The sequence below is a fragment of the Halichoerus grypus genome, chromosome 11 (assembly GCF_964656455.1).
Source record: "Halichoerus grypus chromosome 11, mHalGry1.hap1.1, whole genome shotgun sequence".
Classification (NCBI taxonomy): domain Eukaryota; kingdom Metazoa; phylum Chordata; class Mammalia; order Carnivora; family Phocidae; genus Halichoerus; species Halichoerus grypus.
Window position 1 is genome coordinate 47,415,413 of NC_135722.1, and position 24,506 is coordinate 47,439,918.

General features: G+C 54.8%; 1 protein-coding gene across 2 annotated transcripts in view; it reads left to right on the forward strand.

Moving 5' to 3' along the window:
- LMO1 (LIM domain only 1) overlaps positions 1-24,506 on the forward strand; it is a 40,536-nt gene that overhangs the window by 13,850 nt on the left and 2,180 nt on the right. For both annotated transcript variants that reach the window (XM_036101534.2, XM_036101533.2), the window contains one exon: positions 21,947-22,160. In XM_036101534.2, the coding sequence (XP_035957427.1) occupies positions 21,947-22,160 (214 nt within the window). The remainder of the gene's footprint in view (positions 1-21,946; positions 22,161-24,506) is intronic.

Consider the following 24,506-nt stretch of genomic DNA (forward strand, 5'->3'; position numbering starts at 1 on the left):
TTCTCAGCTTCCCCATTTGTAAAGCGAGTGGAACTAGTGTGGGCTTTGAGTCAGACAGACCGTGTTCAGATCCCACCTCTGCCACTTCGTGATTCTGAATAGTGAATTGTAATAGTAGTTTTGACCGGTCAATTGGGTGTGATCACGACTCCCTTTTAGGGCCGTTGAGCCTTCAGTAGGCCAAGCTCCTGATGGTCTTACAGATGGTTGGTACAGTTCCATAAACTTTGTCAGGTTTTAGTGAGGAGCAGGGGAGAAAGCGGAAATGGTTATACTTTGAAACACTTACTCTGCTCCAGACACGCGTGGGGTTCGGAGCCCTGGCAGGATTGCTTTTTGGAAAGGACCTGGGCCTTGGCTTCAGGAGGTGGGTCAGCTCTGCCCACTTTCCCGGCCTGCCCAGCTGCAAGCTGGGGGAATCTGTCCTCTGGGCTCCTCATAGTACCCCATAGCAAGGACTGGACTCTGGAGGGAAACTCACAACAGTATGGCTTATGGGGCTGAGATGGGTCTGCAGGGCACCCCCTCTCTGGCCTGAGGAGAGGCCCCCGTCCTGTGTGGTATGCCAACGTGGTAGTGTATTCGCTACCTATTGCTGCGTAACAAATTATTTCACAATTGAGCATCTTAAAACAACACCCACTTGTTAATCTCATCGTTTCCGTGGGTCAGGAGTCCAGGTACAGCTTAGCTGGGTCCTCTAGCTCAGGCTTTTTTACAGATGATAATTGAGGCATTGGCTGGGGCCTGGTCTCATGTCAAGATTCATCTGGGGATTGAGCTTCCCAGTTCACTCATTTGGTTGTTGGCAGGATTCAATTCCTCCTGGGCTGTTGGGCTGAGAGCTTGCATTCCTCACTGACTGTGGATCAGGGATAGCCATCATTTCTGTGCCACATGGGCCTCTCCAATATGGCAGCTTGTTTCCTTAAAACCATCGAGAGAGTGTCTGCTAGCAAGCAGGAAGTCACAGTCTTTTATAAGATATGACACATCTAATCACAGATGTGACATTCCATCACTTTGGCTGTATTTTCTTCCTTGGGAGCCAGTCACTAGGTCCAGCTTGAACTCAAGGAACTGGGGGTATTACATAAGGTCATGAGCACCAGAAAATGGGATCGTTGGGGACCATCTTAGATATCAGCCTACCGTGAGAGGTCAGCAAACTCTGGCCGCAGGTGGCCAACAGTTTAGTTGCCCCCAGAGAGAATGAAACGTCAGCTCCATCCCCAGAAGGCCCGTTGCCTCTGCCTCACACCAGGGAAGGCCACGGATGTCTCAAAGCCTTTCATGAAATCTTCACAGCCCCCTTGGGAGGCTGGGAGCTCAAACACTAGCTCCATTTTGCAGAGGAGTAGGTTGTGCTCAGAGAGGGAAAGACACTTGCCTAGGATAGCCCGGCAAGTCGGTATGTGGCAGAGTTCAGATGAGAACCAGGCCTCCACCTCCCGTGAGCCTGGGGAGGTGGTGGTAAAGGCACTCCCAGGCCTCCCCAGCCCTGGTGGTGAGAGGCAATAGCACTGACTGTAAGCACAAGCAGGGACCAGGACCGGGGATGGGAACTGCTAGATTCCTCGTGTCACAGATGGTAGGTTTGTGGGGGACATTGGGAGCCTGCCGCGCAGCTGTCTGTTACCCTAGGGCCTCTCTTCTCACTCAGTGGTGACCCTGGGAGAGGGGGACAGTGGTTCCTCCCTGAGCCAGTCTTCCTGCAGCTGTTGGACTGAGGCCCTCAACCCCTCCCCGGCTGTTGCCAGGCCAGGGGCAGCCAGCATCTTTGAGGCGGCCTGGGCAGAGACCACTTGAGCAGCTCTTCACATGGGAGCAGGACTGATGGAGGCTCTCCTGTGGGCTGGAGCCCAGGGCTGGGAGCCAGAACTCCTGCATCCACAGCCTGGCTCTGCCCCCCCACCCCTACTGCCAGTCTGTCCCTGGGCAAGGCAGGCCCCTTCTACTCTCTGGGTCTGTGCTTCACCATTTACATTCAGGGGTTGCGGGCTGCTTGCTGCCTAGTGGTCCTGGGTATGGAGACATGTCTGTGGGGAATGAGTGTATTGAGGCCAAGGCCAGGAGAATAACCTCCCTGACCAGGTTTCTTTGTCTGTCTTTGGTGTCCTGGGGTCAGAGAAGTAGAGATCCCAGGTGAGAACATCTGTGGCCTCCGGCCCTCCATACTTGGTCTTGCCACCTTTGAATCCAGGTGGGCTGTCTCACTTCCAGCTATTCCCAGGCAGAGCCTCAGCTAAGAGCTAGAGGGGACCCCTGAAGCAGGCCCAGAGCCTGGAGGCCAGTGAACCAGAAGTCACAGCCTCAGGCCTAGAAGGACCCTGATTAGTTACCCACCCCCCACCCCCCTTTTATGGCAGGGATACTAAGGCACCAAGAAGCATCTGGGTCCTCTCTCAGCTGAATGTCTCAGAGATACTTTCAGGGTAGAAAAGTCTGAAGCCCAGCAGAGGCAGACTCCAGCCCATGACGGGATGCCAGATGGGCCTCTCCAATATGGCAGCGGCCAGTTCCTAGTAGTAGATGCTTAGCAATTATTTGTTAAGGGAATAGTGAGTGAATGAATGAACAGGCAAAGGAGGTTGGGAGGGGAGCAGAGAGGATCTCTTTGCCTGTCGGTCAGAGGCTGTCTCTTGCAGGCAGCTCCTCTCGCTCCAGCCAGAAGCTCTTCCCCATCTGTGAGGTGTCTTGGCAGGGGCTAAGGCTCTGGAGGAACAGAGGGCAGGGGGCAGCTCTCCCTCGGGTACCGGCTTCTGACCTGGTACTCAGCCCAAGTGCAGAGTGTGACCTGCCTTTCTGCCCCATGGATGTTTTCACACTGTTCTTTGATCCTCAGAATGCTTTATCAGATCAGTGCTAAAATATGCCTGTGTGTGAGAATAACATCTCATTAATATTATTGAAAATGTAAAAATAAAAAATATGATCGAGGAAAAAAATCAAAATTGGTTGAAATAATTAACACAAAGCAAAACTGGCAACAGTTAAGACTGCACCTGGCAAAATATGTTATTGACTAAAAATTGACGGAGGAATCAAATCTTCCTGAGAAAATTTAGATCTGCCAGAGTTGGCTCAGGAGATATTTTTTGGTAAAATAATTATCACAGAAGAAATCTCAACGGTGTCAAAAGCTGTAGTTAATAAGATTTAATATGAGCCAAAAACTGATCATGAACCAAATAGTCACTTTAAATTTAAAAATAATCAATCCCAATGAAAATAATTCCAAAAAGGAATTTTTTAAAGAAAATTGTTTTAAGTGCCAGGGGAAAAAAAAAAAGGAATTCTAGTAAAATAAAAATGGGGAAGGGGCAAAAAAAAAAATCTTCGTTTAACACTAGTGACTAGAAAATTGATCAAGGAATCAAACTGACTTAATGAAGCTCATTAAGAACTACTTTCTTGACAAAAAATCATCAATGTTAGTATAATTCTTATTAAAATATACGGTTTAGCGGCCAGTTCCTAGTAGTAGATGCTTAGCAATTATTTGTTAAGGGAATAGTGAGTGAATGAATGAACAGGCAAAGGAGGTTGGGAGGGGAGCAGAGAGGATCACAAGGATTGCTTTGTCTCCTTTTTTAAGATTTTATTTATTATTTGAGAGAGAGCGTGCACATGCAGGGGGAGCAGCAGATGGAGGGGGAGAGGTAGACTCCCCACTGAGCAGGGAGCAGGGCTCGATCCCAGGACCCTGAGATCATGACCTGAGCTGAAGGCAAACGTTTAACCAACTGAGCCACCCAGGCACCCCAGACTTACACTTTGTTGAGACTATTTGTACTACTCTGGCATGTTTTCCAGCACCACCCAGCAGTTCTCCAATTCTCAGTGGACACAGACTAGGTGTCCTACAATTTAACTCAGTTCTGACACTATCTAGCATTAGCTCCTGCAGGTTTAAGGGCTCAGTCCCACAAGACTGCCCCCACTTCAGAGGCCAATCACAAATCCCAGTTGTCATCTCTACTTCTGATCGGCCTGCTATAAATCGGGGTTCCCACAATCCCCTCCTCAGGTTAGAGAATTTGCTAGGAAAGCTCACGGAACTCAGGGAAACATTTTCTTACATTGACCAGTTCGCTGTATAGGATACAGATGAAGAGGTACATAGGGCGAGATCTGGGCGGGTGGTTCCTGAGCCCAGGAGCTCTGTTCCCCAGGGAACTGGGTTGCACCACCCTCCTGGCACCTGGGCGCATTCACCAACCCAGAGCTCATCAAGTCTTGTTCAAGAGTTTTTGTAAAGCTTAATCTCCAGCCCCCTCCCTGTCTTTCCTGGAGGTCTGTCAGTGCATAGGGCTGGAAGTTCCAGCCTTCCTATTGCTTGGTCTTTCTGGTGACCAGGACCAGCCCCACCCTGAGGCTAGCTGGGGGCCTTGCCTTAAGTCACCTTGGGAGCATAAATGCAGGTGTGCTCATAAGGGGCTCCTCACAAATCACAAAAGATAGTCCTATCACTCAGGAAACTCCAAGGATTTTAGGAGCTCTGTGCCAGGAACCAGAGACAAAGACCAAATATATTATACCACAGCTACTCTGGGGAAAATAAATCAGAGGAGATAACATTAGGGGCAGCAAAAACAGTGCATGATGTGAGGGGGGAAGCATTCTTCCTTTTGAGCTTTCCAGGGTGTCCGCTTCCCACCCCTCCAGCCTCAGACTGCTCCCTGCTCCTTCCTTCCTTCGTTCAGTTTCGTGAGCCTGCAGTCTGGGCATGTGAGGGGGCGGGGTGCAGATGGGGGTCTGGGTGGTCAGAGAGGAGGCAGCTGAAGTCCAGGAAAAGAAGGGTAGAGGGCATGGCTGGAGCTGTGGCCTTGGGAATGTGGTGGCTCATCTGAGGTTTCCCAGGGATCAAGATCCCGACTAGAGCCTCTTAGCTGCCAACAGCAGGGCTTGAACTTCCGGAGTTGAGCCCCAGGGAAGGCAGACTAAAGGTCCTGGCTGCACACCGGGCCTCACCTACCTCCGTCCCAGGGGCCCTTGCTTGCTCTGCCCGAGGCTTCCCCTGACCCTCCCCTTCCTCTCTGTTGCTGCCCCATGACCGGACCGAGATCCTGGCTTTCCAGGCTCCAAAGGAATGATCTGAAGGCCATGGGCCTGAGGCAGGCAGGAGCACACCAGGGCAGGGAAGCAGCCAGTCCAGACCTGCCTAGCCACCCATGGGCCAGCTCCTAACCCCTCTGCTTCGTGTGATCTGTCCTTAAAGAGTTTCTTGGCCCTCCTAGCTCTGGGCCAGTTTTCTTTCTCAGACTGGCTTCCATGAGAGCTTCTGATTCTGGGAAAGAGCTACATATTTCTACCTTATCTGTATCTAATGTAGTCTGCCCCCTAATTATATATATAGCTAAGATGGGCCCTGAGAAGAACAGAATCTTTGTGTCTCAGGGCACCTCCGTGTGGTGCAAAGGAGTCTAAGGTCTTGCCTCTGCAGTGAGCTGACTCTCAGGGGCATCCGTGGGTGGCCACGCTCCTGCCTGGCTGCCCAGGGCCTCGGAACCCAGCCGGCCCGCTCCATCCTGTCTCAGGGCCACAACCTCTTCTCTGCAGGCCCCACATCCCAGCAGCTGTGCCTTCTCTTACGGGGGGTAAGGCTTTGGATTCCCTCCGCCAAGAGGAGAGAAACCCCCAGAGCATCAGCCCAGATGCAGGCAGATTTGAAATCTCTCAAATTCGCTAAGAGCAACAGCGGCTGCAGTAGCGGGTGACAACCTCCTGCAGAGGCAGCTTTCTTTGGCCTTGGGAGGGAGGCAGTGGGTGTGGGCTTTGGATCCCAGTCCTGCTCTGCCTTCCTCTGGTGGTGAGCTGTCAGGCAAGTCTGGCTCTTCCACCCAGCGCTGTGTGACCCTGGGCCGCACCATGTGTCCTCCCCGAGCCTGTTTCCCCACAGGGAAACTAGGGCCCAGAGCGGCCTCCCTGCCCCTTGCGCAGAACTCAGATGGGAGACTATGTTTGCGTGAGTTTGGCCCGTGGGACAGCACTGTGCCCACCCGAGGAGTAGTTAGTGAGAACGTGGTGGCTGCATAAAGGGAAGGGTAGCTTCCACCCCTTACCCCTGAGGGGTCCCCTCAGCCCCAGGACCTGTAGGACTTCGGAGAAGTTTGGAGAAGCTGGGTTTCCCTTAAGGGGCTGCTTCCTGAGACAAGCAGCCCATGATGAAGCCATGAAGACTCATGGAACCAGGCTCATGCCTAGAACCCGGGCTTATGTCCTCTCGTCCCCATGGCACAGACCTCCTCCTCTAGTGACCAGAGCTGTCCTGTCCCCTCCTTGGGGCTGGTCTGTGTGCTGAGATGAGGCCTGAGGTGCCCGAGCTTTCAACCTCCAGCCTCAGCGTGGCGGGGCGTGCCTGTCACGGCGCGGGCCTGGCGCCCCCTGTTGGCCAGGGTGCTTCATCTTCTTGAGTCACCCTCTCAGATGAGCCGCAAAGGAAGCGGTCCTGAGCCTGGGCACTGTGTGCGCGCTCTTCCTCCAGCAGTATTCGGTATTCGTTTCACCCAGAGGTAGCCTTGCCCAGTTCCTCCCTGGCCTCCATAGCCTGGATCCAAGCCTGCACACCCCTGTCCCAGGGGGGCTCCCAGGCTCTGGGAGAGGGCAGCACTCCTTAGCTGAGCCTGGGCTGGGAGCCTGGAGGGCCTCACTGTGATCTTATTCATTATGCACATAGCCTAACTCGTGGTACCCAATGTGGGACAAGCTCAAGGTCTGAGAGAGGCACCCTCCCCCATGGGCACGCACAATTTGTGCGTAGGGCATAGGCCTCCGAAGATGCAGAAATTGCAACAAAAGACAAAACGTGAATGCAGTGGTGGAAGCAGACAGATCAGAGGAGAGTGGTGGATCCCTGGGAAGCAGGGCTGGAAAAGTGGGTTCAGCCAGATTTCTGGATGGGGGGACAAGGAAGGCAGGCAAGGGGATGCTCTGGGGAGCAGCCAACAGGAGATGGGGGGAGCAGGGCCTGACTTCCCTGCGAGGGCTGACTGCTGCACCTCCCAGGCACCCTCCCCTGACCCTAGGACTCGACCTTCTTTTCAGCTGGTTTCTCCTGTTCTCAAAGGGGTGTTTGTTTTGTTTTGCTTTCTAATGGCTTTATTGAGATGTTTTTAAATGTATAATTCAGTGGTTTTTTATGTTTTAAAATGTATAATTCAGTGGTTTTTAGTGTATTCACAGTTGTGCAACCATCCCCTCTACCTAATTCAAGAACATTTCCGTCACCCTGAAAAGAAACTTCATACCCATTAGCAGTCACTCCCCATCCCTGCCGCCCCCCCCGCCCCGGCAACCACAGATCTATTTTCTGTCTCTGTGGATTTGCCTGTTCTGAACTTTTCATATAAGTGAAATCATACAACATGTGGTATTTGTGGCTGACTTTTTTCCTAGCCTGACATTTTCAAGGTTCATCCATGTTGTAGCATGAATCAGTACTTCCCTTTTATGACCAACTAATATTCCATTGTGTGTACATATCACATTTCATTTATCCACGCATCCTTTTTAGCTATTGCAAGTAATGCTGATACGAACATTCGTATACAAGATTTTGTGTGGGCACATGTTTTTACTTTTTCTTGGGTATATGCTTAGGAGTGGAATTGCCGGGTCATATGGGAACTCCCTGTGTAGGGATATGTGTTTTTCATTTCAAATAAGCAGTGCCTGAGTATTTCAGAGAGAAATCCTTGGCTGTCTGAGCTTCCTTGCCTGGCCCCTCCTGGGCTGCTAAGGTTCAGGGGAACCGTGGGTAAGTCCTTTCCCCTGCTGGCTTCAGTTTTCTGATCTGTGACATGGGGTTCTCAGGGATCCCTGCTCACCTTAAGGGCCTTTGTTAGTACTTGTTACTTCCATAGCATGTCAGGGATTGCAAAGCATTCTGCTGCTGTTAGCTACTTCGGTTCCTTAGCCCTGTGAGTTGGGTGTCATGTTCCCATTTTGCTGACGGGGAAGGCAAAGCTCAGAGAGGCCAAAGGACCCGACTGAGGTTACATTGTGGGCCAATGACAGAGCCTGACCTTGACCCTGGACTCATCAGAGTCCAGCTCCCTTGCCTGAACTCCTGCCTCACGTGTGTCTCTGGGTGAGGCCGGGCTCTACACTCCGGAAAGGCCTGCCTGAACCACCACCACGTTTCATGCCCCATCCTGGGCACTGGGAAATGAGGCCCCAGACGTGGCCCGGTGAGGGCTCCGAGGTAGAACGGTGCTATATGAATAAGGACTCGGCAAAAGTCCACTTTATAGCTGTGTGTCTTTGGCTAAGTCGCTCCACCTCTGTGAGCCTCAATTTCCCCAACCATAAAATTGGAACTGTAATTGCTACTCCTCGCACTGGGGAATGTGCTGAGATGCTGTATATGAAGGGGCAAGTGTGCCTCCAGGAAAACAGAAGGTGTAACCTACACCCTTAGCGCAGGTGGAGAGCTTGGAGAGGGTACAGAGTCTTGCTGGACCATGGAGAAGTGGCTGGGCGGTTCAGGACCGATGCTAAGGAGGAGACATCACCTGGGCTGGCCAGGAAGGTGAGAGGTGGGCGGTCTCCCGGGCAGGCCCAGTGTTCCCCAGCCTGGGGCTGCCAGAAATCAGGAGGGGTTTCCGGGGGACTCAAGAAAGAGCTCCCGCCTCCAGGAGAGTGTGTAGACAGGCCCTGCTGGTGCCCCCAATCCTCTCCCTGAGCCGGGCCCGTAGATGCCTGAGAGGGGGGGCTTGCATGACTGCCTTACTTACCCCGAGTGGTAATAAAACACTTTAAATTTATTGTGACATTTGGATTTAATTAAAAAGTACACACTTAGGGAAGTAGAACATAATGGGGAGAGAGGCAGGGTGGCTTTTCCCCTCCTTTCTTCCCCAAACTAATTAGCGTTGTATTTTAAATTGTTTATGTGCCGCTAATCATCGTAATAAATCATTTATACTGAAAAAGACACACTCGGCTGTGCCCGCCGCGCGGGTTCCGCTCGCCGGGCTCTATCGCGAACAAATTGATCTGGAAGTGAATTTATTAACCACTGGGGAAGAAATCATTAGTGCTTTCTCTAAACATTCCCCAGGTACGCTTTATTGCTGCAGTTTATGCTGTAACTAAAAGGAGCATTACCCAGGCCCATGTTGTAATTTCCTTGCAGAGCTGGCAGCCCACTCCCAAGCTGGAGGGCGGGAGGGGTGGGGAGCCCTGGCCTCCTCTCCCATATGTGGTCCGGCAACCCCAGCCCTTTCCCTGTGCTCCTCATTCCAAAAGGGGCTCCGGGCTCCCTGGGAGGTCTCTGTGGGCCCAAGGCTTCAGCCACCCCTTCTGTCGTCTCTCAGCTGAAGAGTAGTAGTTCACAGTCACTCGTGTTTATGTCTCAGGAGCGTGGCTTAAAGGAACAGTGGCCTGAGATTCAGAGAACTGGGGAGCAGGGGTTGTGAGGTCATTGGGGCCAGAGAGGCTTGTCATGGACCTGCTTCTCCACCCAGAGATGGAGAAGCCATCAGTGGTGGGCCGATCGTACCCTTGGAGGAACAAATGTGGCTGAGCAGGGACCCAGGCAGGAGCAGGGGGACCACAGCTGAGGCTGCCAGGAGCGTCCTCTGCCGGCCCGAGCCTCCAAGGCCTTCTTCCTACTACGGGCCTGGGGGCCTTTTCCAGGGTTTGGCTGAGCAGTCTGTTCTGCTCAGCTGCCTGATGAGGCCTGCTGCCTGGTGTGTCCCTGTCCATCTCACCATGCCAGGCCCAGAACGATACTCAGCACTCCACGATTGTCAGCTCCTTGGTGGCAGACACCATGCCTTAGATGATACGGCCTGCGGCAGCCACACCAGCTCACCCGGCAGCCAGCTTGCCCTACCGACTCACATGCAGGATACTTTCTTTCCCTTTGCGCTGGGGGCTGCAGACCACTCTGACTTCACGGGGCCTGCTCTCCAAGACACACACTCACAGCAAGCTTTCTCCCACCCGGTTTCTGGAAGGGAAATCCACTTCTGAACCAAGATCTCTCTGGGAGCCCGTGGCTGGTCTAAGATGCAAACCCTGCCTGTCCGACTCCCAAGGTCTTCTTCTAAATGGCTTCATCCACTGGTGACCCACAAGCCTCCTCAACCAGGTTGGGAGGGGGACAGGGATCTGGCCCACACAGGCCTTGCCTTCAGCTTCTTTCAGCCAGGTCTACAAAGGAGGGTGGAGCAGCCCCCAGGGTCTCAACAAGAAGCCTCAACAGGCACCCCAGAGGTAGTGCTGGGTCAGCAAGAGCCAAAGGGGCTCCTGTCCTTGTGACCCTTGGGGGCGGGGCACTTGTCCTCCCTTCCCTCGGCCAGCCGGTGGCTAGCAGATAAGTTCTGGATGCTTCGAGAAGGAAGCAGAACCCAGCATCTGGCTAGGCTGAGCCTGCCTGGAGGGTCCCCTCCTTGTGTCTGGAGAACACATTTAAAAGTTTGAATTCAAAATTGATTTTGAAGGGCCCTAATCTCTGATCCCCTGGCGCTCACGGTGTGTCTGCAGCTCCTGCCAGACTCTCGTTTTCTGGTTCAGCGCGTTAGTGCTCATGTCCCTGATGGCTGTGAAATTGAGACTCGTCTGAGAGTCCATGCCCTCCTCCTCCTCTGCAGAGATTGCAGGCCCCTTGGGAGCCCTGTTTCGTTAGATGGGTGATGTGGGCTTTGCGGGTGCCCAGGGAGCAGCTGAGTTGCTGTCTGGGGAACACAGCTTCCAGACGCTTCCCCGCTGATTCCCCACAGCTGTGCAGCTCCAAGCAGCATCCTGTCAAGGGGCCTGGGGGCTTGCTTCAGCAGCCCAGGATAGGATAGGGTTTAGTGGAGGCTACAGATGAGAAAGGCTTGGGCCTGGGGTTCTTCTGTAGTAATCTTCGGGGGCTTTTTCTTCCCATTGGCCCCCAGAGGCTCAGACTTGGCTGGGAGGGGAGAGTGGTCACACCCCTAAGCCAAAAGGACCCTCAGGTGGGGAGTAGGGGAGGCTAGGTCTGTGCCAGGGGAGGTGGGGTGCCTAGGCCACAGGCACAAAGGGAAAGACTGAGCTGCTGAGGTTACACGGATGACTGAACTTTGGGGCTCTACCTCCACCCCCTGAGGATTGGGATGGAGTATTTATGTGCAAAGGGACATTCAGAGGGGGACTTCATTCCTCACAGGTCTGCAGGGGTTGAAGAAGAGGATTGCTGTCCCTTGATCTAGGGGTAGAGGGTTTATATTTGCAAAAGAGCTGTCATTTCTCAGTTGGAGCCCTGGGCTGGGCGTCTCATAGTTCCAGACTGAGGATGGCAGGACCTAGGCACTGCCACAGTTAGCTCTGCTTTGGCAGAGCCACAGAGCTCTAGATGCCTAGCGGGGTGCGGCGTGGGGCAGCAACACGCCCGATCAAGGCTCCCATCTCCGGGGAGCCTGCCTATCTGCATCAGTCCCCTCTGGCCAGCAGACTCTTACCAATAATATCTGGATAGATTCTGCTCCGTCTCTTTATTCATTAACTGAACTGATAGTTAAAAAGGGCTCAGTGCTGGAGACACAGTGGATGAATAAGACAGGACTCCCAAAATAGGCCTTTGTGGCACTTTCATTCTCATGAGAGAGACCGATCATTTGTCGTAAGTACAATCACACAAAAAAAGTAAAACAATTACAAATTATGTTTAAAAACTGAGAAGGAAGTGACCAGGGAGTCATTTCGGTAAGGAAATAAGGTGATCGAGGAAAGCCTCTTTGAGGAAGTGACATTTAAGCTGAAGTCCAAGGATGAGAAGGAGCCAGCCACATGAAGAGGCAAAGAAGGGTATTCTGGGAAGGGGGGGGGACAGCATGTGCAAAGGCCCTGAGGCAGGAGGGAGATCTGGAATGTGGGTGGCACACAGTATGGGAGGTGGAGGCAGGGGCCAGACCGCATGAGGATATCATAGGCTTGTTGAAGAGGGTGGATGTTATTCTCAGCCCACTGGAAATTATGGAAGGGTTTCAAGCTGAGCAGTGACCTGGCCTACTTTGTTTTGAAACATTTCTGTAGCTGCTATGCGAAGAATGGATTGTAGCTAGTAGACATGAGAGGCTGGTAGGGAGCTATGCCGATAGTGTGGTGAAAGATGGTGGTGGCTCTGGAAATGGACGTGAGAGGCAGGCTGGGGAGTGGCAGTCAGCAGGCGAGAGGGAGTGAGGATGATGGAAGATCTGAGGGTGACCCTGAGTCTCTGGCCTGAACATCTGGGTGGGTGACAGTGTTAGTGTGATGAGGGGAAGCCTGGGGTACGGGGACAGGAGCCGGGTTTCGGGGAGGAGAGGTAGAGTCCCGTTTTGGACCTATTGCTTTTGAGGTGTGTCTGGGACTTACAGAAACAACCAGAGAACTGGAAGAGAATGCCTGCACTCATCCTGCAGGTAACTATGCAGTTAGCTGAAGCATCATTCCCCTGACGGACTCCAAAGAACACCTGCAGCTTCTAACGTTTCTAAGTCCCCCTCACCGAAGAACGGCAGAAACGGCGTGCCTCTGGAGAGCAGGTTCCATTTGCACCTGCTCGAGTGCATCATCCAGGCCCCTGCAAGGTCTAGACTGGGTCCCCTAAAGCCACCACCAGACACCAGGCTTTGCTGGGTTTGGCTTCCCTCAACAGCGAGGGCCGATGAGATGTGCGAGGAAACTCCTCAGCCCCTTCAACTCCAGACACTCGAGGGTCACTGCAGGGTCAGGCTTTAGGACACATCATTCCGAAGGAGGTTTGAGCCCCCAAAACGTGCTGCAAAAATACACCTTCATAGGAAATGGCTCCTCTGGGGGGCACTGGGGCCCAGAGGCCTGTCCTGCCCTGATGTACCCCACAAGGGGTCTTTAGAACTTTCTTCTTTTGCAAGGACCAGATTGGGTCCAAGCAGAAGTTCACTTTCCCCACTGCTTAGGAAAAAGATGATGCCATTCTGCCTCTGGCAGGGAGATAGAGCAGGAAGGGGGTGGGGCCAGCCGCCTGGGTCCCAAGCCCCCACTTGGCCACTCCCAGGCTTGCCCTTGGGCAGGTTGTGTGACTTCTCTGACCTCTGGGTCATCAGGAAGATGAGAGTTAGCGAGTGTAAAGCACTGGGCACAGAGTGGGCAATAAAGGCTATTGTCATGCAGTTGGACGTGACCATAGCGGCTGCAGGTGTATGGGGACAGCATTGGATGGTGCTTCTGCCTGCCCTGCTGTGGCGGACTGTGGAAACCGGAAGGGACCTAACACTTTAGAGAAGGCAATTATTGCTGGACCTCCTTTCAGCTGCTTACCCTGAGCTGGGCCCCACTCTAGGTCCCCCTCCCTCCCCTCTTCCCTCATTCACGCACCAGCCCCTGGCTGTTGATTGAGAGCCCCCCCAGCAATTGGGGTCTGGGTCTGGAGCCCCCAGCCCTCCCCTCACAGCTCGGCCTACCTCCCTGAGGACATGTGCCGTCTCAAGGCTTCTTTGTCCCTCTCCCGGCTGCGATGCCAACATCTTAGGTCTGCCTCTACTCGGCCCTTCTGGTCCCCATCCCCTTTCTGGCCCCGCTTCGAAGCCCTTCCGAGGTCCCACAGCAGCTGTAGCTTCTGTGGGACCGCCAGCTGAGCAGAAGTGGCCTGTGACCCACCAGACCATGTGGACTGTGCCCTGCCTGGGCCATCATTTCTCCTGTTCTTATCCCAGGCCCTGCTCTAGGCATGCCCCCGGCCCTCACCCCAGATCGTTCTGGCATCGAGGCCACACAGGGGGACCCAGACACCGCCCCAGTGAGCCTTCCTCAACCCGTCTGTGCAGAGAAGCCATGGGCCGTGGGCTGGATGAGAACCTGATCTCCGGAGTCCGCCAGGGGGGAATTCAGTCCCTGCCCTGCGGCCTCCTAGTTGTGTGACCTTGGATAAGGGCTTGAACGTCCCTAGGCCTCTGCTTCCTCGTCTGTTGAATGGGGGTCATCATTAGGACGCCAGAGTGAATCTGAGGATTCCCTGAGATCACGGGTGTCGTGAGTGCTGAGTAAACGGTGGGTTTTATGAAGAGGCGTCCAAAGTCCTGGCCGAGGGGTGCCCATCTCAGTTCTTTATTTTTTTCTTGGAGGTGTAATGTGTATGCAGTAAAATGCACACATCTCAAATGTTCAGTCCAATGAGCTTCTGCGTTTACGTGCACCCCTTTAAACACCACCCAGATCAAGACTGGGACATTTCCAGTTCTTCACCGGGCTTCCTCACACCTCCTGCCAGGTGATAATACACACCATTATTCTGACATTTCTCGGCGCAGATCGGTTTTGCCTGTTTGTGTGATACATATAAATGGAATGATACAGTATATACCTTGTGTCTGGCTTCTTTCAACATTATTCCATCTGATTCATCCATGTTGTAGGTGTATCCGTGATTCCGTCTTTTTCGTGGCTGTGTGTTATTCCATTGTGTGAGTGCACGATAGTGTATCATCCATTTTACTGTTGATGGGCATTTGTGGTGTTTGCATTTGGGGCTGTTATGAAGAAAACTGCTCTGGACATCCTTGTATATCCCCTCTGGTGGGCATAAGCTGTCATTGCTGGTGGGGGTAAACCTAGGAAGAGAATTGTTGGATCATAAGACATAGATCATTTTTCTTAGCTGAATTTTTTTTAAAGATTTATTTATTTGTCAGAAAGAATGAGAGAGAGGATGAGAGAGAACGCTCACAAGCAGGGGGAGCGCCAGGCAGAGGGTTAAGCAGGCTCCCCGCTGAGCAAGGAGCCTGAAGCGGGACTCGATCCCAGGAGCCTGGGATCATGACCTGAGCCGAAGGTAGATGCTTAACCGACTGAGCCACTCAGGCGTCCCTTAGCTGATTTTTTTAAGCCGCTATATCAAACAGTGTACTTCATGTCCATTCATTTAATCCTCAGAGTAATTCTTTAAAGTGGGCTGTCCTCATTTAGCAGGTAGGGAAATTGAGGCAGAGCTGGGAAGTGATGGAGCCAAAGTTCAAGCCGAGGCCGTCTGTCTGCAGGGCCCACAGTCTTTGGGTCTACACCACCTGCCTCTTCTCCCAGACCCCCTTGAAGGGACAGTGCCAGAGCCAAAGGGGCCAGTCCTCCAGTGAGCTGGCCGCCACCCCCAGCGTCCCTCCCCTGGCCCAGTGGGGAGTTGGAGGCCACGGGAGCCCGACTCTTCTCCCTCATCTCACGCGATGAGCACACCACCTGCGAAGGGGTGCGCGGAGGGGTGGTAATGAACGTGCTCTAGGTGGCTGTAGCCTCGCGTTTCAACAGTTGTTCTCGTTGGCTTTTGATTCCAAATGAGTAGGAAATGCTATTAGTTCAGGCCTCGCCTGCCGCATGGCAAGGCCCTGGGATAGGAGTGCAGTGAGACGAGAAATTGTGGAGATAAAACTGGTGTGAAATGGAGGCCTTCTCACAAGGCTGGATGTGTCCGTGCGAAATGAAGTTACTTCTGAGAAAACGAGATTTAAAGAGATTCTGCAGAATTAGATTACACTTTCAAATTTCCTTATTAAACAGGATTGATGCCATGGAGGGGCCGCTGGCTGGCTCTGTTTGGGACCCTACTCTGCCGTTCTAGGCCCAGGCGCGGGCCCATGTGGGCGCAAGCACCTTGCACGTTGGCCGCGACCCAGATTCCCCAAGCCCGCAGACCCCACCCCGCCCCCAGCGGCTGGAGAGGGGATGCGATATGTGGGGCGGCCTTTCTGGAGAAGCACCAGCGCTCCCATGGGTCATCTCGGGTAAAACCCAGGGGCTCTCGCTCTTCCATCTCCTTGGGAAGGTGGTGTTGAGAACAGGGGCACCAGGCCTCTTACTCGTGGGTTTTGCTCAAATCAGAGCTTGATTTTGAGCTACGATCTACTTTCTGGAAATGTTGTTTTTAAAAGGCAGTAAAGGTGCATGTGACTGCTTGTGCATAAATGTGTGTAATGAGCACGCCCATCACGCGTGCGCTCGGATGCGTGGATGTGTCTGAGCACTGTGCTGGGTTGTGGAATAAACCACACGGTCCCCCCTCTAGTGGACCCAGCCTACATGCATGTGATTACGTGTCCCCACACAAGTATCCGTGCGCTGCTGTGCGAGTCCTGCGTCCGTGTTGCTCTCTGTTTTAACGCCTCCCTCCTGGGTCCGCGAGCACAGGAGGTTCCCGGCACACATTCCCTGACCGCACAGCCGATCAAGCCAGTGCTTGGGCCCTGGAGACAGCCGGCCAGGATTCAAATCCCAGCTCTGTCCCGTACCAACGCTGTGACCCCTGACAGGCTGGAACCTTCCTTGGGTCCTGTTGGTAAACTGGGAATAATAATAATAACGGTATCTATCTCACAAGGCTGCTGTAAGCCAAGCACTAAGAAGCTGAGCCCTGCTAGCTCAGTCAGCCTTATCTCCTGACAAGTTGCCCTTAGCCCTGGGGGAGCCCAGCTTCTGCCCTGGGTGGCCGTGCTGTGGTGTGGAGAAGCACTACTAGGACACTTACAGAGATGACGAGAAATGCCAAGGTGACACCCGCCCGCAGCCCCCAAGGAGCCTGCCCTGAGCTGCCACAGTGATCTCTTCCCACCTGCTTGCCTGTCATCCAGGCGGGGCTGCTTCCTTCTACGCACGTCCGCCATGACCACGGGACTGCCCTTCAGGTCACACTGGACTCTAGCCGGTGCCTGTGTGACTTTAACCAGGGTGGCACACTCAAATCCGTGTATTTGCCTCAAAGTTCGTGATCGTCACTAGCTGAGGGACCTGAGATGGAGCTGTGACTAAGGTCATCCCTTCCCCTGTGCCAGATGGGGTGACACTAATCAGAGCTAACTGTTGACTGCCGGGTCCAGTCAGTCCTGAGCACGTCACATAGATTTACTCCCTTATTCCTCATGGCAACTCTATGAGATGTGGACTGTTTTCATACTCATTTTACAATAAAGAAAACTGAAGCACAGAGGAATTAAAGTCACACCACCAAATGTGTCACAAACCCAGATTGAAGGATACTCCATAACTGGCCTGTATCCTTCAGAAATGCTAGTGTCTTGGAACACAAAGAGAGGCTTAGGAATTCTTCCAGATTTAAGTAGACTAAACTTGACAAGTGAATGCAGTGCATGATCCAGAATGTTATTTTGCCATTAGGGTTTTATTGGGGGAATTGGTCAGATCTGAATGAAGTCTGCAGGTAATAGTGTTAGATCAATGATAATTTCCTGGTGGTGTTAACTATACTGTGGCTAAGTGAGAGAATGTCCTTGTTTTTAGGAAATACACATCAAAGTATTTAGGAGTGTAAGCCTTCCTGTGTGAACCCAACTCGCAAATGACTCAGGAACAAAATTATAGGTAGATGTATAGAGAAGGATAAAGCAAATATGGTAAAGTGTTCCTATTCAGGGAATCTAGGCAAAAGGTGTACAGGAATTCTTTCTATTTTGCAACTTCTCTGAAGGTTTGAAATTGTGTCAAGATAAAAAGTTACAGGAAAAAGGAAACAAGGGTCAGAACAGGGGGAGGGCATCCTGGGATGCATATTAATAATAGTCCCCAGTCCCCGTGTCAGTCCCCCCTGGAAGCCAGACTCGGCTGTGGCTTCATAAGCATGACCTTGTTCTGTCCTCACCACCATCTGTGTGAAAAGAGACCTTTTTGGCTCCCATTTCACAGAAGCAAGTCAGAAAGATGAGGGATTTGCGCCAGGCCCTCCAGCTCCTTGGGACAGCGCTCAGGCTGGAAAGCAGGCTCTGGGAGTTCAAGCTCCGGCCCCTGCGCCTCACCCCCACTGCTGACTCTGAGTTTGGGTGGAGAGTGGGATAGGTAGGACAAGGCATTTCTTCCTGGGGCCGTGGTGGAGGTCAGGTGCCGGGATAGAAGCAGACCAGGTCCATTTGCAGGATGGAGAGGGATATTATTCCAGATTCTGCAGGGACCAGATCCCGAGGTGCCAAGCAGGACAAAATGGCACGTGGGAGGGGGCCCCGGACCTCGGGATGCCAGCTGGAGCAGCCAGCGGGGACCGCAGTGGTGCAGGGCATAGCTGGGAGTGACTGGGGGCTGGGTCGGGTGGGCATTCTCGGGTGGAGGACTGGCTTTGGAGGAGCTTGTTCGAGGCAGGAGTGCTCCCCAGCTGGGCTCAGCCTGCTGTCCAAGCTGGAGGGAGGCATCAGGGGGACTGGGAGCCAGGGGGGCTTGACACGCCCGATATGGGGGCAGCGTGGCCTGGGGTAGCTGGGCAGAGATTGCTGAGGATGTGAGTCTGGCCGGGCAGACCCCTTGGGGGGTCCAAGTGAAGAGGAGGGCTTCTCTCCTGGCTGGAGTGTGGGTGCAGGAAGAGCCAAATGACCTCTGGCAGTCCCTCCTGGTCGTTGGGACTGTCTGGCTCTTCCCCAGATTAAAGAGCTGAGGGTTTGAGTGTCTGGCAGCCAGATGAGTCAGACTGGGAGGCTGCTTCCTGCTCCTATCAGCCTGCCTGGCATAGAGGCGGGCTAGGGGTTTGGCCTATCTCCCCTCAAATGGCATCCCCCCTCCCCACACCCTGAGATGGAGGGCGAACACACGGGCTATGTGAACCGGTTATTTTGCCGGGTCCTGTGTGTCTCTGAGCGTGTGCTTGCGCGTGCGGGCAGGCTCAAACATCATCCATTGTAAAATATCAGTGTTTTCATGGGTGAGTAGTAATTACTGGGTAATGCTTTAAAACCTTTCCTGAAGGAGCGCAAAGCTGTTTTTTTCCTAAAGTCAGGAGTACATTAAAAGGATTACCATGTAGATTTGATTTTTAGATAACACTAAAATGGATCCCAAATGGACTTCAGCAAAGGGATGCTATCTCCTTAATGGAAAGTGCATGGCCCAAGGCTCAGCTCCCAGAGCCAGGCAGGGGAGGGAGGGAGGGAAGAGGTGTCTGCAGGGCTGACTGGCGGGCTGGGTGGGGGCTGGGGAGGCAGGGCGGGGAGGGCGAGCCCTGACCCTCTGGGGAACATCTCACTCCCATTTGGGGAACAGGAGACCAGAGATGCCCCCTTTAAATCTCCTTGCCTTTCCAGGAGTGTTTTCAGGTCTCCTGAACCAGCCCAGTGAGAGAGCAAACACAGTGTGGGTGCCCAGTAAAGAGAAAGGGGTGAGTCAGACTTCTCCCACGACCTCAGCCTTTCCAGGCAGAGAGAGCCCAAGGTCCCCGTATGCTCCGGGAGCTCCTTAGCCAGGCTAGCGCTGGAGGTCTGTGCCTCGGTGGACATCAGACACTGTTTGGCAGGAAGCCTTGTGGCTTCTTAAGAGTTCTCCAGGGCCCAGGAAGCAGAGTTCCCAGGCCTTCCGGAGCCCGGCGGTGTGCCAGAGCCAGCCCAGGCCCAGGCAGGGCGCAGGGGACCTGGGCTAGCTTGTGGCTTCGCTCCTCACGGCCTCCCTGGGTCCTGTAGGTTCCAGGCCGGGCCAGCTAGGGCTACAGACCACAACTCTGCGGGCTCTGCGGCCGGGCGTGCTGGGGCCTGAGCTCAGAAGGCCAGCCTGGCCAGGAGCCATGCCAGACGGAAGACGGAGCAGGACAGACACTTCTGGTGCTGGGGTCCCTCCTCGTTTCGGTGTATAACTTAGTGGATCCAGTGTATCCCCTGCGTGTGGACATTCTAGTTACTCACACACCTCCTGCTAGTGATAGCACAAGGGTAGAGCCCTGGGCAGGCGAGGGGGGCCGGGCCTGCTGCCCATCCAGGTACCAAGGGGGGAGAACCAGCCTCGGCGGGGCTCTCGTAGAGGCCAGGCCTGAGGTTTTCCAAGTTGGTGCGTGTGTACTTCTAGCTGTGCGGGCTGGGTGCTCCCTTCACGGGACCCAGGGACAGTGGTCCCCCCCGGGACCCACAGACCTCCTCACATCCAGCTCTCCCGACCCCTCCCCTGTTTGCTCACAGCCGGTTCCTCCCCGTAGGCCTGGCCTTGGAAGGAGCCCTTCAGAGCCCCCTTAGCTCTCAGGGATGCCCGCTCCCCAGCTGGCTTCCACGGCCGCCTCAGCTCTATGACCAGACTGGGCCCTGCTGGAGGGGACACAGGCAGGCCTGAGGACATAGTCATCCTCAGCCCCCTCACTGTCTCAGACCAATTAACCTTTAGGGCTGCATTAAGGAAATTAGGTGGCAAGCATCCCAGCTAACAGGCCCTGCGGGGTCTGGAGCAAGGAGGCAGGAGAGAGTCCGCTGCTGGCCAGTGCTGCCTCCCCTCGGCCGTCACCTGTCCTGCTCCTGGGCCCTAGAGGGCCCCCTCCCCAAGAGAGGTCTGAAGAGGCCCCAAGGCACAGCAGCGGGGAGGGCCCCCCGAACCAGCTGGATGATGACTGGCTTGCACTAGACCTGGCCTTCAGACCTTCTGTGCCTCAGTTTCCCCATCATTCCTTGGAGCATTTGCCTGGAAGAGCTCTCAGGGCCCTTCTGACCTGACATCTGTGGATTCTAAGACTGAGGCCCCTTGGAGGCTGACTGTTTTCGGACGTCTGAGGAAGGGTCAGACACCAGCAAGAGGGAAGGGGAAGGAAGCAGCTCAAACTCTGGGCAGAGGGCAGTGAGCAGAGGCAGGGATAGGAGGGATAACCAGGGAGTGGGAGCTGAACCCAGAGCCCTCGAGAGTGCTGGGGTCCCTTGGAGAGGAGGGGGCCAGGAGGAGGGCAGACTTCACGGGCTTGGTGGAGAGCCAGAGAGGCAGGAAGGGGTGGGCTGTTCCCTCCAGAGAGGACTCCTCCGTGCTCCCGAGCCTTGGTCAGGGAAGGCGCACACCCCCACCCCCACTGTCTTCACAAGGGGTTCTCAGGCAACTCCTACAGGTACCCCCACCTGCCCTCATCCTGGGTCTGGACTCCGAGACTCCCTGCACTTCCCTCCAAGCAGTCTTTACCACATTCAAGCCTCAGGGCTCCACATTGGATGTCCAGACTCAGGATGACCTCTGTCCCCACCTCCTCCTCAACTGTTGCTCCCTGAGATCACTCCTTGTGGCCCCAAGGCCAGGGACTAGGAGCCTGAGCCTCTGTGCACATGCCTGCACGTGACTGCGCGCTATGCCTGTGTGCGTGGGGTGTGCATGAGTGCACACACTTGCCTGCTGGGAGGTCAGCTTCTCCTTCCAGTAAACTCCATGCTGAAATTCTTACCCTTTGTATTTTTTCTTATATGTTGAGAAGCATGCATGGGCCCTGGGAGGGGGCCCATGGCTCAGAGACCCGTGTCCTGGTGGGAGGAGCAAGGATTCAGACTCAGAACCTCCCCATCCTCAGGCTAGGGCAGGTAGGAAGTTTGAATCTAGCTAGAAGCATTCCTGGGGGAGAGTCCCAAGGAGGCCAGGCCCAGCTGCCTTCCTGCACACTCCCTCCAGGAGACCCAGAGCTCCTGCTCCCTACTGGGAGTGTCAGGGGGCACCCCACTTGCTTTCTGATCCCGCCACAGTTTTACATGAGTAAACCAAAAGGCTGTAGCCTGACTTTTGAGGGTAAAATGGTCCAAGGCACAAACTATGTCAGGAAGTCTTGAGGTAGCAAAAAGATCTGGGAGTTCTAGTGGACCCCAGCCCGTTGTGAGATTCAGTTCTTGGGGCCACTGGGAGAGCCAGTCAGATGGCGGCTGCCTGTGGAGAGTTTCAGGCCTCCTGTCGAGCAGGCCCCGCAGAAGGCAGTGGCCGGGTGGGGAGAAACAGCTCAGGGGGACTGTGGGCCTTGGGGCTACATGTGTGCTGTGCAGCCAAGCAGATGCGAGACGCGGGGCTCTGCAGTCTGCCTACAGCTTCTGGAAGGACCTTCGCAGGCCAGGGGAACAGCCTGTGCCATGCAGCTCAAAGGACAGGACCTGGGGCCAGGCAGGGAGCTTGCTGGGGAGCAAGTGAGCACTCTGGGAATCCCTACCCTGGAGGGGGCAACAGGGAGAAGCAGTGGGCTCCCATTCCTCGAGGGATGGGCCCTGAGGCCCGCAGCCACAGAGTCCATCCCGTGTCCATCTGTCTGTCGTCTGTCCATCCACAGGCGTTCCGATGCTCTCCGTCCAGCCCAAAGGCAAGCAGAAGGGCTGTGCGGGCTGCAACCGCAAGATCAAGGACCGCTACCTGCTGAAGGCGCTGGACAAGTACTGGCATGAGGACTGCCTCAAGTGTGCCTGCTGTGACTGCCGCCTGGGGGAGGTGGGCTCCACCCTCTACACCAAGGCCAACCTCATCCTGTGCCGACGCGACTACCTGAGGTGCGCCTCCCGCTGGCCCCCGCCCCCCCTCCCCGGGCCTGGCACGGCTCCGCCCCTGCCTCTAGACCCAGGCCCTGAGTGCTCATCTCCGACCATCCTGGCCCGGCCCTGCTCCCCCAGACATCCACAGAGCCCCGAAGACAGAGCCACACCATCAGCTGCTTGGCTCAGCGCCCAGCGCAGGGCCTGAGCCAGCCTTTGCGACCATGGGGCACCTGAGATAAGTTTCCCAAGGGCACCAGCCTGGCTCTGCCCGTCTTTGCCAGGTGCTTCTGACCCACCCTGTCCCTGGGATCTGGGAGGGGACACCTCAGAGGCCTTCCAGGAGCAGGTGGGGAAGCCCTGACTTCCCCGGGCCCCTCCTGCCTGGTGAAGTCTCCTTGCCTCCTCTTCCCCATGCCCAGCGGGCCCTGGCATTAGACATCTGGGTGCCTGGGCGTCTGGCAGGTAGCCAGACCCTGGGAGAAGGACCACTGATGTCGGAGCTTAAAGACCTGGGTTTGAAATAGCTCCGAACCCTCTGGCTTCTGACCTTCTCCAAGCCCCAGTTTGTCCCTCTGTGAATAGTATGAAGACTAAAGCTTCCCCAGCTCGCATTCCTTGGAGCTCTAACCCACCCACCCCACAACCTGGATCCTATTCCCTGGGGCTGTCTCCCCCAATTAACCCTCCCTTAGGCCATTTGTGACATCAGCAAGGCTGGGAGGAGGCCACAGAGTGGGGGCCTTGGCTGAGACCCAGCATCTACATTTGGCGGGGTGGTGGTGGCCACATCTTGCGAGGAAGGAAGGCCCGTCGCACTAATTAGTAGGTCTGGCAAGGGCTTTGTGGGGCCCTCCCTCTGTTCAGGTCTGGGCTGTGGTAGGGGGCAGGGTTATCAGCAGAGGCTCCCCTACTTTCGGGAAGAGCCTAAGGCTTACCTGCCTGCACCTTCTCTTTCAACTTCTGCCTTCAGCCGGAAGCTTTTGAAGTGTCGCAGTAATCCAGGATCTGTGACTCAGTGCTCCTCGCTGGGCTGGAGGAAAGGGCTGAGGCCAGGAGGAGGGGCTAAGGAAGAATATTTCTGGGGACTCGCCCCTCGATGACCTGGAAGGGGCCTCCAAGTGGGAAGGTCTCAGACATCCCCTGGGGGCTGAACCTCCTGGGTTGAGGAGAATTGGCACACTGACCAGTGAGTCCCCAGGACCTGGACTGGGGTGGGGGGGGCAGCGCAGGATGGGCTCGTCAGTAGAGTCAAAGCACCTGCAAGCATTCTGAGCCCTGCCAGCTACTGAAGCTTGAAGGTATTTTTTCTGGGCTCTGGCAGAGGCCAAGGAATGACTTTGGGGCCAGGTAGGTCAGTGGGCTGGGCTGGGGGTGGGGCTTCCTTGGGCTGCTCTGTCCCAGAGGGGGCTGTCCGAACGAAGCCTGCCCCGTCTACAGCCATGGGGGCGTTGGGCTGGGGGCAGTGAGGCCCCCCTTGGCAGGCAGATGTTGTGGCCCAGTCTTTGTCTGCCTTAATCTGAGCCACCAGGCAGCTCAGGCTGATGAATAATGGAGCCAAGCTCATCTGCAGATGCCTGAATTTGAGCTGGACAAATCAGGGATTAGAGGGTCTCTCGCCCGCCTCTCAGCCCCCCTTGCCTCACTTGGGGCTTGCTCAGCCGGTGTGCAGAAAAGAGGCAAGGAGGAGCCTGGCCGGCTCCGACCATTGGAACCCCGGCCCGAGACTGGCCTGCTTGGGGAGAAAGTGAGTGCCCCATCCCTGGAGCTCGGCAACCAGCAGCTAGGAGGGAATGGCTGCATGAAAGAGGTCTTGTGCCAGATGGCCTTGGAACTTTCTTTGGGCATCAGTCCTGTTTTAGAAGCATTTGAACAGGATCACCTAGTCCAGCACCCCCTTTTGAAAAAGGATACACTGAGATCCAAGAAAAGGAAAAAGGGATCCAGGCAAGTCACCCATGAGTTGGTTGCAGAAAAAAGACCACCCCATAGGGTTGTTGTCAGGATTAAATGAGTTGGTCTTAGTACGGCCCTCAGAACAATGCCTGGCATGAGGCAAACCCACTCGGTCGAGGCGTTCACTAAGTGGTCCATGACGGAGAGTTAACTGAGGTTTCCACAACAAGCCTGCAAAGGATGCGCTTCAGTCTCCGTTTTAAAAAATAAATGCGGCTCAGAGAGACCCATGAGCGGCCTGAGGGCAGGCGGACTGCCCCCGAGTTCATGCCTGTGTGACTCTGGAGTCCTCGCTCATGGTCCAGCCCCGTGTTCTTCCAGTGGCCCTGGGGCCCAGTAGCCTGACCCCAGTGGGAGCCTGCGAGGGGGGCCTTGACAGGCCAGGCCGGGGATGGGCAGTGTCATCCA